The following is a 13,683-nucleotide window of genomic DNA, read 5'->3' on the forward strand; positions in this document are numbered from 1 at the left end:
CTTCCCCATGGCTGCCGTTTGTTTGGACACCAACCTCCTAAAGTCAACCACCTACAACTGACACACACACACACACACACACACACACACACACACACACACACACACACACACACACACACACACACACACACACACACACACACACACACACACACACACACACACACACACACACACACACACACACACACACACACACACACACACACACACACACACACACACACACACACACACACACACACACACAGCTGAGTCAACGATTGTGCAGGAAGGATGTAGTTGTTTTTGCTGCACCGGCTCAGGGTTGCTTGGTCGGTAAGGGTGGGGGTGGGGCGTAGATGAGGCGGCTGCATTTACACGACAAAATGGACAGTTTGAAACATAAAGAAGGCAGGAGGAAGAGGAAAGGGGCTGGACTCAGGGCCAAGTGTGCCGGCCACTTTGAAAGTAGCGCTTACGATGGTTAACAATGGCCTCTCTGTGAAACCTGTAGCGTCTTGTACGTCTCGTCTCGTATCTTGATTTAAATGCCAGGAGGACGCTGCAGTGGAGAGGATAAATACCAGCCCTTGTCTTTCAGGTTGCATGAGTCATTGGCCAGCAAATCAACGCTAGATGCATCCATGGGGAAACTTGTTTTCTATTGCCAAACACAGGAAGTACAGAAACCAAAAGGTGCAAAAAGGGGCCAAGCATCGAGAGAGAGAGAGAGACGACTACAAAGGGTGTGTTCCGCACCTTTGAAATTGAAAAATGAAGGGGGAAGAACTTGAAAATATTTTTGCTAAAAGATGCCGCGAGAGTCCGATTTTGTCCTTCCTGCTGGTAAATAAAGGAGTGTCTTAAAAAGGTGAAAGCCGCTGCAGATCCTCCTGCTGTGGAGAGCATTTCAGGCCGTTCATCTCCGATATGGAAAACACAACAAACCCCAAACAAGGGTTGCTTTTTTTTTTTTTATTGAAATATGAACTTTATTTCACCCATACAAAATAAAAAGAATGTTAAAAGTTTACAATACAGTGTCAACTTCAACTGCCCATTTGGAAACATTTCATACTAAGACTGACACGTAAATGGGAGCCCCATCTCTGTTTTTAATTGGATACATTTAAAACAATCTAAAAGGGGAAAAGGGGAAAGGGGGGGGGGGTAATGTTAAAGGAGAAAGTTACTCAAAATTGGAGGGGTGGCCAGAATCGAAACGAGAGGACAAAGGAGATAAACAACTTTAAAAACAAAGTTATGGTCCAAGAGTCACAGTATACTTCTGATTGGCAATTCAGGGGAAATTTAATGGTCATAAAAAAAAATAAAACAATTAATAATCATGTACAAGGTCAAACTGCCAGAGCACCTAACCTGACAGTGTGAAAAACAACAAACTTAAAAAAAAATATATATATATATCATCGTTAACCTGCTGATATGGTTGACTTTTTCCATAGTTCTCTTGATAAAAACGGAATTAAAAATAGAAACCAATTCCAAAAAAAAAAGCTGTGGTTAGCTAACCTAGAGTAAAAAAATACACCTGCTTCCTCGTTTACGTTACGGCCCGACAATTGGACCGACCAGCAAGTTGTGACAAAGCCGGGAAGTAGGGCTCACATCTTAACAGCGGTATTTCATAGCCAATCAATAACATGGTAATAAAACACTTTGTGGGTGAGACAGTGACCTCCTTTCCCTTCCATGAGGGCTGTTCACCTTCCAAATACTTGTCTGTTGCCCTGAGCTCTTTTTTTAATTTATTTTCTTTGCCTGTGTATGAGCATCAAAGGCTATAATTAGGCTTTAATTACCACTTCTAGATTAGTCTTTTTCCTTCCACAGCCAACATTGAGTGACTAACTGGTTCACTTCATCATTTCTACTACAGGAGGATTGAGGAAGTAAAAGAAAAGTGCCAAAAGAAAAAGCTACAAGGCAACACAAACCACACCTATCCTGTCTGTGGGGGGGGGGGCTCATGGCAAAAAAGAAAAAACAGCGACGACTGCCATTTTTAATAGTCAAAATAAAACGACTGACTTTTTAAAAAACATCCTTCTTGGATTTCTTCTCTACAATAAAATAAAACCTTTAAAAGAAAACAAAAACAAAAAACAAACACGTGATATACAACCAGATTTCGGTGTCCTGTGGCGGTGTGTCTTCCAGCCGGCTGCCGAGGGCTTAGCTGTCACAAGTGAAGAGTCTTTCCCTCCTCTGCTCAGGGCAGCTGCCACGACAACAACTCAAGAAACTAAGAAAATAATGTTGAAAGAGTGTGTGTGTGTGTGTGTGTGTGCGTGTGTGTGTGTGTGTGTGCGCGCGAGTGGCGGAGGAGGAGGAGGGAGCTAGGAGTCATAGTCTTCGTCGTCCTCGTCCTCGTTCCGGTGCGGCTCGGGGGCTGGGGGCGGTGGTGCGACACTAATCATGGAGGGGTGGGGGGCGAAGGCCATGCCGCCCTGGGGCTGTGCGGGAGCCGTGCTGCCCATGAGCATGTACTGGGGGGGCGCGTTTGAGCTGTGCGGGTACAGGCAGAGGCGGAAAAAGCAGGCGTTAGGAGTCAATCAAATCCAAATCGGTTCTTTATCACTGAATCGACACTACTGCTAAAAGCGCTCAAGCCTCGGAACAAAATGGGACAATGGGACATTTTTAATAATAAAAAAAGACATAATTTTGAACCATTGTTATTACCATATCTTTGTCTCAAATACTGGAAAAGCTAGAGCAGATAACTCAACAAGCTAAAAGACTAAACTTGCTAAAGAAGTCCACAAATGTAGCTACGTTTTTTTGGGCATTTTTAGGCCTTTATTTTCCCAGGACAGCTGAAGACATGAAAGGGGAGAGAGAGGGGGAATGACATGCAGCAAAGGGCCGCAGGTCGGAGTCAAACCCGCGGCCGCTGCGTCGAGGGGTAAACCTCTACATATGTGCGCCTGCTCTACCAACAGAGCTAACCCGGCCACAAATGTAGCTACGGTTTGAGGCTCACATTGATTTGACAATCATTCAGCTTAGGGGCTGCCCAAAATGGCTTGGGAGCTGCGCCTAAAAACTTTATAAACGGTAGGGGAAACCTAGCTGAAAAATGCCATTTGGTCGTTATCAAGACCCGTGGTGGGTCCGTGTCGGCTGGGAAACGTAGTTTGTGCGGTGTTTATTTAAGACCTCAGAGATCTGGGTGGCGAGCTGTATTCAAATCTCCACCACAGATATGATTTCCTTATTATTCCCTTGGTTCTACCTTCCATCTCGCGTAATGCATTCTATATTCGTCGGTCCTTTATTTTTTTCCCCTCATTCAACATTGATTATAGCATTCTGTAATTACCATTAATTATATAGAGTATGTAGTATACAAAAAGAATATCTAGATTTAATTTTATACCAACAGAAAATGATACAATTGTGTGCAACTGCATGTCAGTCGAACATTAAAATGTCACAAGGACCCAACAGTTATTTTTTAGGATTGTTTACAAAGCTGCTTTACCACCATCCTAAATGGTTTTCCTTTTTTCCCCCAGTAGTGAGAGGCTGCTCCATGTCCAGCAGCAACAGCATATAGATTTTTATTTCTTGCATATACTATATTTTGCCCCTTTTCCAGTGTCAACAACACTATATACTTAAAACATGCTGAGAATGCAAAACAAGTGTGGATTTGGCACACAGAAAATGGTTTAACATGGTTTCTAGTGGGAGAACAGCTCCCTCTCCCTGTTTTGGGCTGTAAGGTAATCCACCAGATTTCTCTATTTGAACAGGTGGCACACCTTCTTTTTTTATTCTTAATAGGAGCAATGGACTTCCAGTGGCCAGATTTACAAACAACTTATTAAATCGTGCAAATCTGGCATTATTTACCATTTGCTATAAAGTGAGACTATTTACATTTTAAAAGAAGAAATAACATGGAAAGTGGAGATGATAAGCAATAAAAAGGGCACTGTTCCTCGCTTCAGGGGAAATCGGAAAAAGTGGAATGCACTTTTAACATTTAGCATTATCTTGCAATGACATGTTTTCTATTCTCTCACAGGCTGCACTAGTGATGGATTTGAAAAAATATTTTGCAGTTGGCATGGTTAAAAAGTTGAATATATATCGAGGTCAAGAAATCTGGTCGGATTACGGTTGGGATATTTTGAAAACTCTTTTGCACCTGGAGGGGAAACATGATTTTTAGACTGCTGTGACAGAATAAGACTCTCCCTCACAATGTAAACTGGGCTCATTCTAAGTGTTTAGTGCATTATTAAAATGGTTTTCCTTTGCGTTCGAGAATAGGGGATGATACTTCCATGAGAAGTTCATTAGGGAGCTTAACAATGTGCTTTAGATCTCCCTCTCTGTGCTGCTGCAGTTTATCTGAGGACATTCACATGTGTGCCATGTTGAAAGTGATACCAAAATGTAAGTAGGCGCAACAACAACTGGAAACATTGCTTAATAAAGACTCTAAACTAATCTCAGAAATGATTCAAACTCAATTGTTGATTCATTTCGGTATTTTGCACTTTATTCATATGACTGATTTCATTATTAGTCTTATCCATTTATTCAACATTGAACACTTTAGGGGCTCAAATCAGAGTTTCTGCAGGTTTCACCAAGGCAAATTTAAGACTTTTTAAGAGCTTTTTAACACCATTATAAAATAAATTATGACCTTTATTGCAACATCAACTGAGCCCTCAAGCCTCAAGAGTGTTCTCAAGCCAAGTATCGCTTAACTTGCACTTCCTCATAGCTGAAGAATAAAATCTGTTTTATGTCTGTGGTACAACCAGAGAGAGACTCACGCCAAGAACACAACAGCTGATTGGCTGCAATATAAGTAGCATGTTGGTCTCATTTGTAGTTGCGAAATTATATTTGGACTAGCAAAAGAAAAAACATTAGAGGTAGCGTTGCATGGACGTAGGAAAACTAAGACCCGTTTCAAATTACGTAAGACCTAGAACACAATACTACGAAATTAAGACTTTTTAAAAAGGACTCAAATTTAGATTTTTTAATTTTAGACTTGTTAAGACCCCACGGAAACCCTGTCAAATGTGTCCTTGGCTTCACTGAAGGACTGCCTAGGTCCACTGAAAACCAGGTTTCTACATATTTTGTAATTTCTCAAGATGAACTGCATTAAATGTTTTTATTTTCTGGGCTCCTACCTCGGAGATTACGTTAACATTTAAAAAATGACTTGGCCTATCTGCAAAATGAATAGTCACAAAGCAGAAAACAGGGCTTTTTTTTTCTCAGCTCGGGATAAATAAATAAAATAATGTTGGGAATGATTTCCTTTCATTTGTCTTAAATTCAACAAGCAATTAGTTGTATTTTAGCAGAATACTGAAAGCAGCAGAAACGCAGAACTGAGAACATTTTAACATCCGTTTATTAAATCGCAATAAGTTCAACTACGTTATCGCACATTTTCCTCATCTCGTGCAGCCCTAACGTGGACACATTCTGGATATACGGTATCTCAATACACCCGGTCTGGGCCCCATACCTGTGAAACCTGGATGCAGTCTGCTGATTTGTGCTTGACTGAGAGCCGTCCTCCTCGTCCCCGTCTGTCTCGCTGTCTTCAGAGTCATCCTGTTCCCATCACAAGAGACATACCAGTAAGTCTTCTTACCTCCAACACACAAATCATTTAGAAACTGTAGCGAGGTCAATTAGATTATTCTTTGTGTAGTCACTGCTTTGCCAGACCTTCCCCCACAGCGCTGCGGAGGAAGGTCTGGCTAGTCCACGCAGCATTCTGGGATTGGAGAAAAAAACATGCTCTGGTTTATCGGCATTACTTTAAACCAATCACAATCGTCCTGGGCGGCGCTAAGTGCCGGACGAAGCCCCAGTGCCGCTGAAAAATAGCCTCGGGAAGGAACTTGTTTTGGTGGAACGCGTGTACGTTCAAAGGTTGCTTTAGTCGTGCGACAGAAAACTCAGATTGGACAGACAGTCCGGGGATTTTGCTGCATAGAGAAAGTTTTGGCGCCCGGCAAAGAGGTTTATAGCCAGCGCCAAAGAAAAATCACCAGTATACACGTTTTGTATCCATAACATGATTGTGTTATTGTACAAATTAGCAGTGAAAGCAGGAGCATAAGTAAGTCAATCCTACATTGTTCAATCTGGCAGCAAAACGTGCTCCTTGGGGGGGGAAAAAAAAGGTGACCATAAGCCCTGTTCATAGGCCTACTGATTTAACAACTGGATTTTGGGGTCAAGTGTAGTCCATCCGGGCCCATGTCCCTGATGTGGAAGCCCCCTTACTGGTAGTAAATAGTGAATATTACCTGCCAACAGAATATTGTGATTTCCTTTCCATAAATGTAGCCGTTTTACAACAAATTGGTGCCTAAAAATGTATCAGAATGCAGGAATTGAAGTCTTTTACGCTCAAAATTTCCTGGGGGAGGAACCCTGAACCCACAAATATTTTTCTGGGCTCAAAATGTCCCATTGTGAGCTCAGGAAAATATAACTATTTAGAGCTGTAGATAGATATTTGCCTTTGCAGGCAAATAATCACCCACCTCTTGCTCTGATTCTGTGCCAGACAACTTCTTGTCCTTGCCTTTGGAGCCAGCCCCCCCATTCTTGCGGCCAGACCCTGGTTTTCTACCCCTGGGGGAGAGAAACAAAAAAGGAACAAAACATTACGTGCATTATTTAGATAAACAGAGATAATTCTGATGCAGGGAATAATGTGTCCAATACTGCTGGTAGAGTTTACTTTAAGCCACTTATATTCAAAGATGCTGCGACTCCACATGCCTCATTCCCACAGCTGGGACTACGTGTCTCAATATTAGGAGCGTACGCTTTAAATTGAATCGCAATCGAATCAGCCACAATCTTTTAGTGAAAAGAAGTCATCTTACTCACTTAATTTATACGATACTCTCTGCTTCAATTTAGCTGCAGAGCCAGTTTGATCTAACAGTCAATACTGCTGTGTTCTTCTCTACCATCCTCAATAATTAGTGTGCCCTCTCGTTTTTTGTTCTTTTCTTTTTTGTAGTTAATCTACAATCCCAAAATGTAAACGTTAATAATAAGGAGATTTTTTATATATATATATATATACATACATACATATACATACATATATATATACATATATACACACACACACTACCAGTCAAAAGTTTGGGGTCACTTAGAAATTTCCATTCCACTCCATTCCAGACACAATACCTGCTGAGATCAGTTGTATTGTTTTTTTTAATCAGGGCAGCAGTTTTCAGATTACATTATTTGCTTACATAATTGCAAAAGGGTTCTCGACTGTTGTGGACAGAAGTGGCTGAAGAAACACTTGAAATTCATGCTTTTTGGTCTAAACGTCATACCCAAATTAAAAGTGGTACAGCTCCCATATACTTTGACACTCAGGGGTGTGCCTGATATCATTGGAAAGGTGATTGATGTGGGTTTGTTTGTGTATTTGAGAAGTGTTGTATTTTGTAGTTTTTTGGCTTTTTTATTTGCACTTTTCAAATAGAAATAAAAAAACGCACAGACATATTTGTAGAAAAGAATTCATATAAAATCCATTTTTGAGTCTTTTAGCTTCTGAATTTTTTTCTGTAGTAAGCTGAGACGTGGCTAATGCTGTGTTGTCTGTCACCTGTCAGATGTGTTTACAGCAGTGTATTTTAATAATTTTACAGATTTATAACTTGGAAAGAAATAAAAAATCTCCATTCTAGCCTCTGTAACTCTGTGTCAGTAAGGCCTAGAATCACCCTGACACAACTTGAGTGTTTCCTTTCCAATGATATCAGGCACACCCCTAAGTGTCAAAGTATATGGGAGCTGTACCACTTTTAATTTGGGTATGACGTTTAGACCAAAAATCATGGAATTTCAAGCATTTCTTCAGCCACTTCTGTCTACAACAGTCGAGAACCATTTTGCAATTATGTAAGCACATAATGTAATCTGAAAACTGCTGCCCTGATTAAAAAAAACAATGCAACTGATCTCTGCTGGTATTCTGTCTGGAATGGAAATTTCTAAGTGACCCCAAACTTTTGACCGGTAGTGTATGTATATATATCTCAATTTAAATTTACAGTAGCAGCTGTTCCTGGAAAGGCAAAAATAACCTTGCTTGTGTCCATATAAGGACTGTCGTCCTGTTGAGTGATTAATTTCTTCCATGTAATAGTGTGGGTGAATGCACTTATCAGAAATGACTAAGTGTTGAATTGACGAATCAAACTATGAACCATTTAAAGAGTCAAACATAGCTGCGTGATACACATATTATCCTAGACTAGCCATTATGTGGAACAGGACCTTGCAGATCTGAGTTTCCTAGAGTCAACTTTAAGTGTTGACTCTTTAATTCCTTGTAGTCATGGTGCTATACATGTGGGGTGTGCGTGTGTGTGTGTGTGTGTGTGAGAGAGAGATAAGAGACATACCTGCGTGGGACTTTTTCTCCTCCCCCCTCAGTGTGGTTCTCTTCCCCCTCGCCCTGCATGTCCGGCACCGTTGCCACCAGGTCCTTTAAGAAATCAAACTGTTGCTCCAGCTCAATACACTGCTTTCTGTGGAAACACAATTTTACATCAGTACATTGCGTTCTCTGCAGACTTGCATGCATTCTGAGTAAAAAACGCGTGACCAAATGTCAAAACAGACACACAAAAAAAACCTAGGGATGATATAGTCATTTCAACAACATACAGAATTTGTGCGAGTCTGTCTGAGTGACACAGTAAGATTCTCCTGGCGCCTGTGTTTTACTTACAGACAGAAATACTTTCAGATACAAGGGATTTGGTCATGAGCTGAAAATACACTCAGTATCACTACAAAAGTAGCACTAACACTCACAGGGGTACTCACCACAACATACCATACGGTATAATAGGGTGCTTTAAACTGTCTTTACCTAAATCCAGAGGAAATGAATATATAACCTTTCCAGCTGCATGTATCCAAAATCAAATTACAACTTTAATAGAATTTTCCTGTTATTATCCAGCTGCTTGAATTCACATCCGTGGTAGGTCGGTGAGAATGAACGGAGCAGAGTCCAACTCCAACACAGTGCAATACAGATCAGGTTCCTTATCAAGACAAAAAAAACAACAGAAAACTTACAGATGCGATGTTGTCATTGTCTTTGCATTCCTAGACTGGGTGACATGACAGGCCTTTGTAAGCAATGATTCCAAAAAAAGCTCCAGGGCTCTCGCTGACGTCTTGGCTAAGGAAATTATGATGCAGCAGGTCTGTGTCCTTTATTTGAAATACTACCTGATAGAGTGCCAATCCACAACTTGTACACAGAGTTAGGCTTGGGTTGACTAATGCTGTTTGTATTATTATTATTATTGATTCATCTGTCATTATTACTTTTTGATTATTAGTCGAGAAAATGTCAAATAATACAAAATGCCCATCCAGCAAAAGCAGCCAATGTCCATATTGGAGAAGCCTGAACCAGCAAAGGTTTCGCTGATTTTAACGATATCTAACTAAATTCTTGATTACTGCTGATCGAATCGAGCAATTGTTTCAGCTTTCAGTCAGGCCATTAGTTTGAGGTCCCTTGATAAATGGTACAATTTAACATCATTCTGTGCATTCAAAACACAGACAGATGATTGAAACCTTGGAACTTGTGCACAGTGGAGATATTTGGCAGGAAGGATACAAATAATAACAGGTACTGCTGCAGCCACTTTGCCTATTTCTTCATCTGTCTGCATAATCTTCTTAATCCTTGCCTGTAAGGAGAAAAGCTTTAGTATATATGTGTGTGTACAGTGAGAATTCGTGTAAATACATTGACACAATAGACTTCAAGATAGCTTTATGTGTATCAAAACCCACTGCTCTTAACTAAGTTAACTTGTTACCAAAATACAGTAACGTTGAAGTTACAAGACATTTTGAATCGTCGGTCGCCGGTATTATAAGAGGAATTTCATAGCATGCTTTTTTTTTTTTTTAAACCATTCATTCCCGTTATGTTGATCGGATTTACTATAGTGTGTGTAGACTGTGCACTGTTAAAACCTAAGAAGTTTGCTAAATGTGCACCCACAAACAACAGGTTTGCTGTATTTTTAACGTTCAACTTCCCTTAGCCTGGCATGCTAAAAACAACGATAATTGGTGGACTCGCTAGCTAGCTAGCTAACTTACCTCGCACGCTTTAAATGTACCATAGCAAACACTAGGATGCAAAGTAAGTTCGCCAATTAGCTAATTTAAACCAACCAGGTTGGTATATTGGTAATAATGTAAATTTACATTTTAGAGGCAAAGGCTTGCGTTTGTTAAGTTAGCTCTCTCGGCTACAAAACAGGCCAAACCCCAGTCAAGCTAGCTTTCCATCATACAGCTTGCTAACGTTGCTAGTCTCAACACCGGTTCAGCGAAGTTTAAACTTACCGGAGGGAATCTGGCGTTGTATTTCTTCTTTTTGCTGGGCATAATTAAATTACTTGGGTGGCTTACCTAAAATACAATGGGCTATTTTCTAGAGTATTATTCTATATCATATATAAATCACCTCCACCGCGCACACACAAGATAGCGATAGCTACCCTGCTAACTCGTTAGCATGTCGTCACTCGTTGTCAGCAGGTCAGCTTGGTTCCGCAGGGTCACAGCGCCGTCAAATTGGAGCAACTTTGTAACGTTACAGAAATATAATGTGATTAATTGTGTTAATTTTCATCTAATAATTGTAAGACTATTACACAAACTAATTATTAATGCGTGCTTTTATATTTGCGGATACACACCCCGAGGAGCCCGGTATATGCACATTTAAGAATCGTTTAAATGTAGAAACGAACGTTTACTTAGCTACATAAAGAAACAATGAACCTCGTTCTACAGTCGGAATTTACTCAGTGTACGCCGAATTTATCTAAAGAACAAGTGTAATTTCCTAGGTAACGTTACGTGATTATGCATTATTCTATAGGCGAAGCAAAGCAATAACGTTACAGTCCCACTGTCGGACATTTGGATGGAGTTTGTTATATCGCTCTTCGATACAGCTGATTTGTGCAATGTGAACATTCATCAAATCAGTTTTGGCCGCTCTAAGCACCGGTATGGTGGGTAAGATGTGCTGTTAACACTCCGGTACACTAGGTGGCGGTAGGCACCTTCAAACAGTTTGGAATCCGCCATTCAAACCCAAATATTTAACCAAGGAAGAAGAAGAAGAAGAAGAAAGGACAGGCGTCAGTCCCATGCGTCCGTCGGGCTGTGCGAATAAACAACACTGGACAAGAAATCCCAACATCTGCAGGTAGCTAAAGTGTCAACGTCAATAGTTTGAGATCGATTTGCGATTATTCCTATGGTCCACACATGCAAACTATATATGTTTATAACGTCAGGCGTGGGTGTGTGATCATCAACAACTGGCTGTAAATAACTGGCTCCAAATGTGTGAAGAAGACGAAAATGAACGATAGCTAGTCGCTACAATTGAATTGGAGCCAAGCAAGCGCGCTTTCTTCGTGTTTAGCGCTAGCGACATGCCAAGTGTGAACTGAATCGTTGGCAGACGAACGTTAGTTTTTGAACAGGCGGCGCTAATGTGGCTTGTACGTTAGTAAACATCCGCAAACGATCCAGTTGCCCACTTTTGCCTGGATTTGGACTGACCATGTAAACTGACATAAAGGCGGCACCCGTGGTTTAAATATAGTGTTTTACTTGCCCTGGGGCAACCCTTATCGTTGAACCATAGGTACACACTTTAATGCAGAACTCCTTCCTTCTTTCAACAGGAGAAGTTCCAGGGAGTTCAGTAGCCTCACACTGACCGCATCATGGAGGAGGAAGGGCCCCCTGCAGAAGGCGCGGCGGAGACCCCCTTTAGCGCAGAGACCTACGCCGCCGAGGCCATGGCTGCAGACATGGACCCCTGGATTGTGTTTGACTCGAGAAGAACTCCCAGATCCGAGTTTGATGCCTGGCTGGAGAGCAACTGGCCCTCACGAGTGAACCGATTTGGCGATGAGGAAAACGGCGTCAGCCCCGTGGGCTGGATCGCCGTGCTGGGCCTGAACCACTGCCCCAGCACCGGGGATGTCACGGGTCTCCAGGAGAGCTGGGAGAAACTGTTAGCCAGCGGCCGGCCCGTCAGCTTCCAGACAGTAAAGGAGCTGGCCCTGAACCACGGAGTGCTCACGGGCAAATGGCTGATGCACTTGGACTCCGGTTTCAAGTTGGACCGCGCCTGGGAGTGTGTTGCCAGAGCAGCCCTGGACGGCAAGATCTCCCTCGTTAAAGTCAGTCCCCATAATCCAAAGGGAGAGGGCAAGCAGGTCATCTGCGCCTACAACCAGAACTTCACCGACGAGAGCGAGGTTCTGAGGCTGGACTCAATCATCCGTGCCACAGGGGTCAAGTGCCCTCTCACCTACAAGCCCGACGTGTACACATACCTGGGAATCTACCGAAACAACCGCTGGAAACTTGGTCCAACCATATATGAGAGCAAATTCGACCTGGAGTCTGTGCCCCGGCGTTCCCACATCATCAACAAAGTCACCAATCTTGAAGTAACTTAAGCCTGGCAGAACTAGAGGCTAGTTTTGCAGAACGGGTAAATGAAGAGGCACTTTGGTGCGGTGATCCCTTGAGCCATGACAAGTACAAGACTATAAAATGGTTTCAAAAGGTTAAGTGGTTGAAATTTGACTTCAAAGTTCTTCCCTTTGGCATAAAAGCACAAAATGTCATTTGAGTTTTGTATTCTCATGCTGTAATATTTCCTTTTTTTATTAATTATAATGCATTCATAAGAATATATGTATTCTTGATGTTCTGTTCCTGATGGTGGCTGAAGAAATCCTTGATTTGTACGCACAAAAGAAAATTTGCATCCAACAAAGAATTTCGTGTTTGCAATATACATTTGTTCAGCTTCATTTTATTTTTATTTTTTTGTGGTTTGTACTGAACCAAGCTAAGAGTTGTCAAATAAAAATCAACTTTTGAAGACCCAACTTAATATGTGCTGGTTTTTATTGACAAGAAAAGTGTTTTGGATTTATTTTTTTGTGACAGAGTGAATCGTTTATTACAACAAAAAGGCATATGGCATAACCTGCTATCATCATACCAGTATAAAACAGCATCTTTTACTACAGAGTAAAGCAAGTTGACTTACAGGTCTGAAATATTTTGAGTTAAACTGCAGCCATCATTACATAAAATAACTGTAGAAAAACTGATTTCGAGACCAGAGGAAATTACACAAAACGAGATCGGATACAGCTCCACGAGTGTGAGCTTCTCTGCTATAAGCATGTACTTATAAATGTTGCTTGTTTGATAATTATATGTAGACCTTCATTTGGTTCACTACTACATTTTGTTGACACTCAACAAAAGGAACCTGCGTAAGAAACTTAGTTACTGCTGACCTTCACAACACATTCAAATACGTTTCAAAGTAATACATGGGGACATTTAATTACAAGGATGATGGGCATCGTTTGCATAGACTTACCTCTACGTCTTGATTAACACCTACCGCTTTGTTTAAAAATCAAAAAGGCAGACCAAAAACGTACACATTTCAGAGTGACAATCACAGTCACGATGACCAGAGCTACCAAAGATGTTCACGTGACAAAAACGTGCTTAACGTGTTGCACAGAACAGAGG

The 13,683-nt window shown here is 41.3% G+C and overlaps 2 protein-coding genes across 3 annotated transcripts; one reads left to right on the forward strand and one right to left on the reverse strand.

Moving 5' to 3' along the window:
- Window positions 1-1,151: 1,151 nt before the first annotated feature.
- drap1 (DR1-associated protein 1 (negative cofactor 2 alpha)) lies at window positions 1,152-11,112 on the reverse strand. Of its 2 annotated transcripts, none has more exons than XM_028564080.1 (7): window positions 10,435-11,112; window positions 9,692-9,764; window positions 9,136-9,229; window positions 8,451-8,576; window positions 6,552-6,642; window positions 5,519-5,607; window positions 1,152-2,514 (listed from the first exon to the last, which is right to left on the reverse strand). In XM_028564080.1, the coding sequence occupies exons 1-7, from the start codon at window positions 10,474-10,476 to the stop codon at window positions 2,346-2,348; spliced, it is 684 nt and encodes a 227-aa protein (XP_028419881.1). In that variant the 5' UTR covers window positions 10,477-11,112; the 3' UTR covers window positions 1,152-2,345. The 2 variants fall into 2 exon arrangements, with proteins under 2 accessions (XP_028419881.1, XP_028419882.1); XM_028564081.1 differs by lacking the exon at window positions 10,435-11,112 and adding an exon at window positions 10,186-10,412.
- c19h11orf68 (chromosome 19 C11orf68 homolog) lies at window positions 10,597-13,024 on the forward strand. The gene is made up of 2 exons (XM_028564079.1): window positions 10,597-11,308; window positions 11,796-13,024. Exon 2 carries the CDS (start codon window positions 11,838-11,840, stop codon window positions 12,579-12,581), a length of 744 nt encoding a protein of 247 aa, XP_028419880.1. The 5' UTR covers window positions 10,597-11,308; window positions 11,796-11,837; the 3' UTR covers window positions 12,582-13,024.
- The last annotated feature ends 659 nt before the right edge of the window (window positions 13,025-13,683 follow it).

The sequence above is a fragment of the Perca flavescens genome, chromosome 19 (assembly GCF_004354835.1).
Source record: "Perca flavescens isolate YP-PL-M2 chromosome 19, PFLA_1.0, whole genome shotgun sequence".
In the NCBI taxonomy this organism is placed as follows: domain Eukaryota; kingdom Metazoa; phylum Chordata; class Actinopteri; order Perciformes; family Percidae; genus Perca; species Perca flavescens.

Coding starts and splice junctions, on each gene's coding strand:
- drap1 (XM_028564080.1), bottom strand. CDS start 10,476: ATGCCCAGCAAAAAGAAGAAATACAACGCCAGATTCCCTCCG. Junction 9,230..9,691: donor AGCAGTACCTGTTATTATTT/GTATCCTTCCTG, acceptor CCAAGACGTCAG/CGAGAGCCCTGGAGCTTTTT. Junction 5,608..6,551: donor GCACAGAATCAGAGCAAGAG/GTGGGTGATTAT, acceptor TGATGGGAACAG/GATGACTCTGAAGACAGCGA.
- c19h11orf68 (XM_028564079.1), top strand. CDS start 11,838: ATGGAGGAGGAAGGGCCCCCTGCAGAAGGCGCGGCGGAGACCCCCTTT.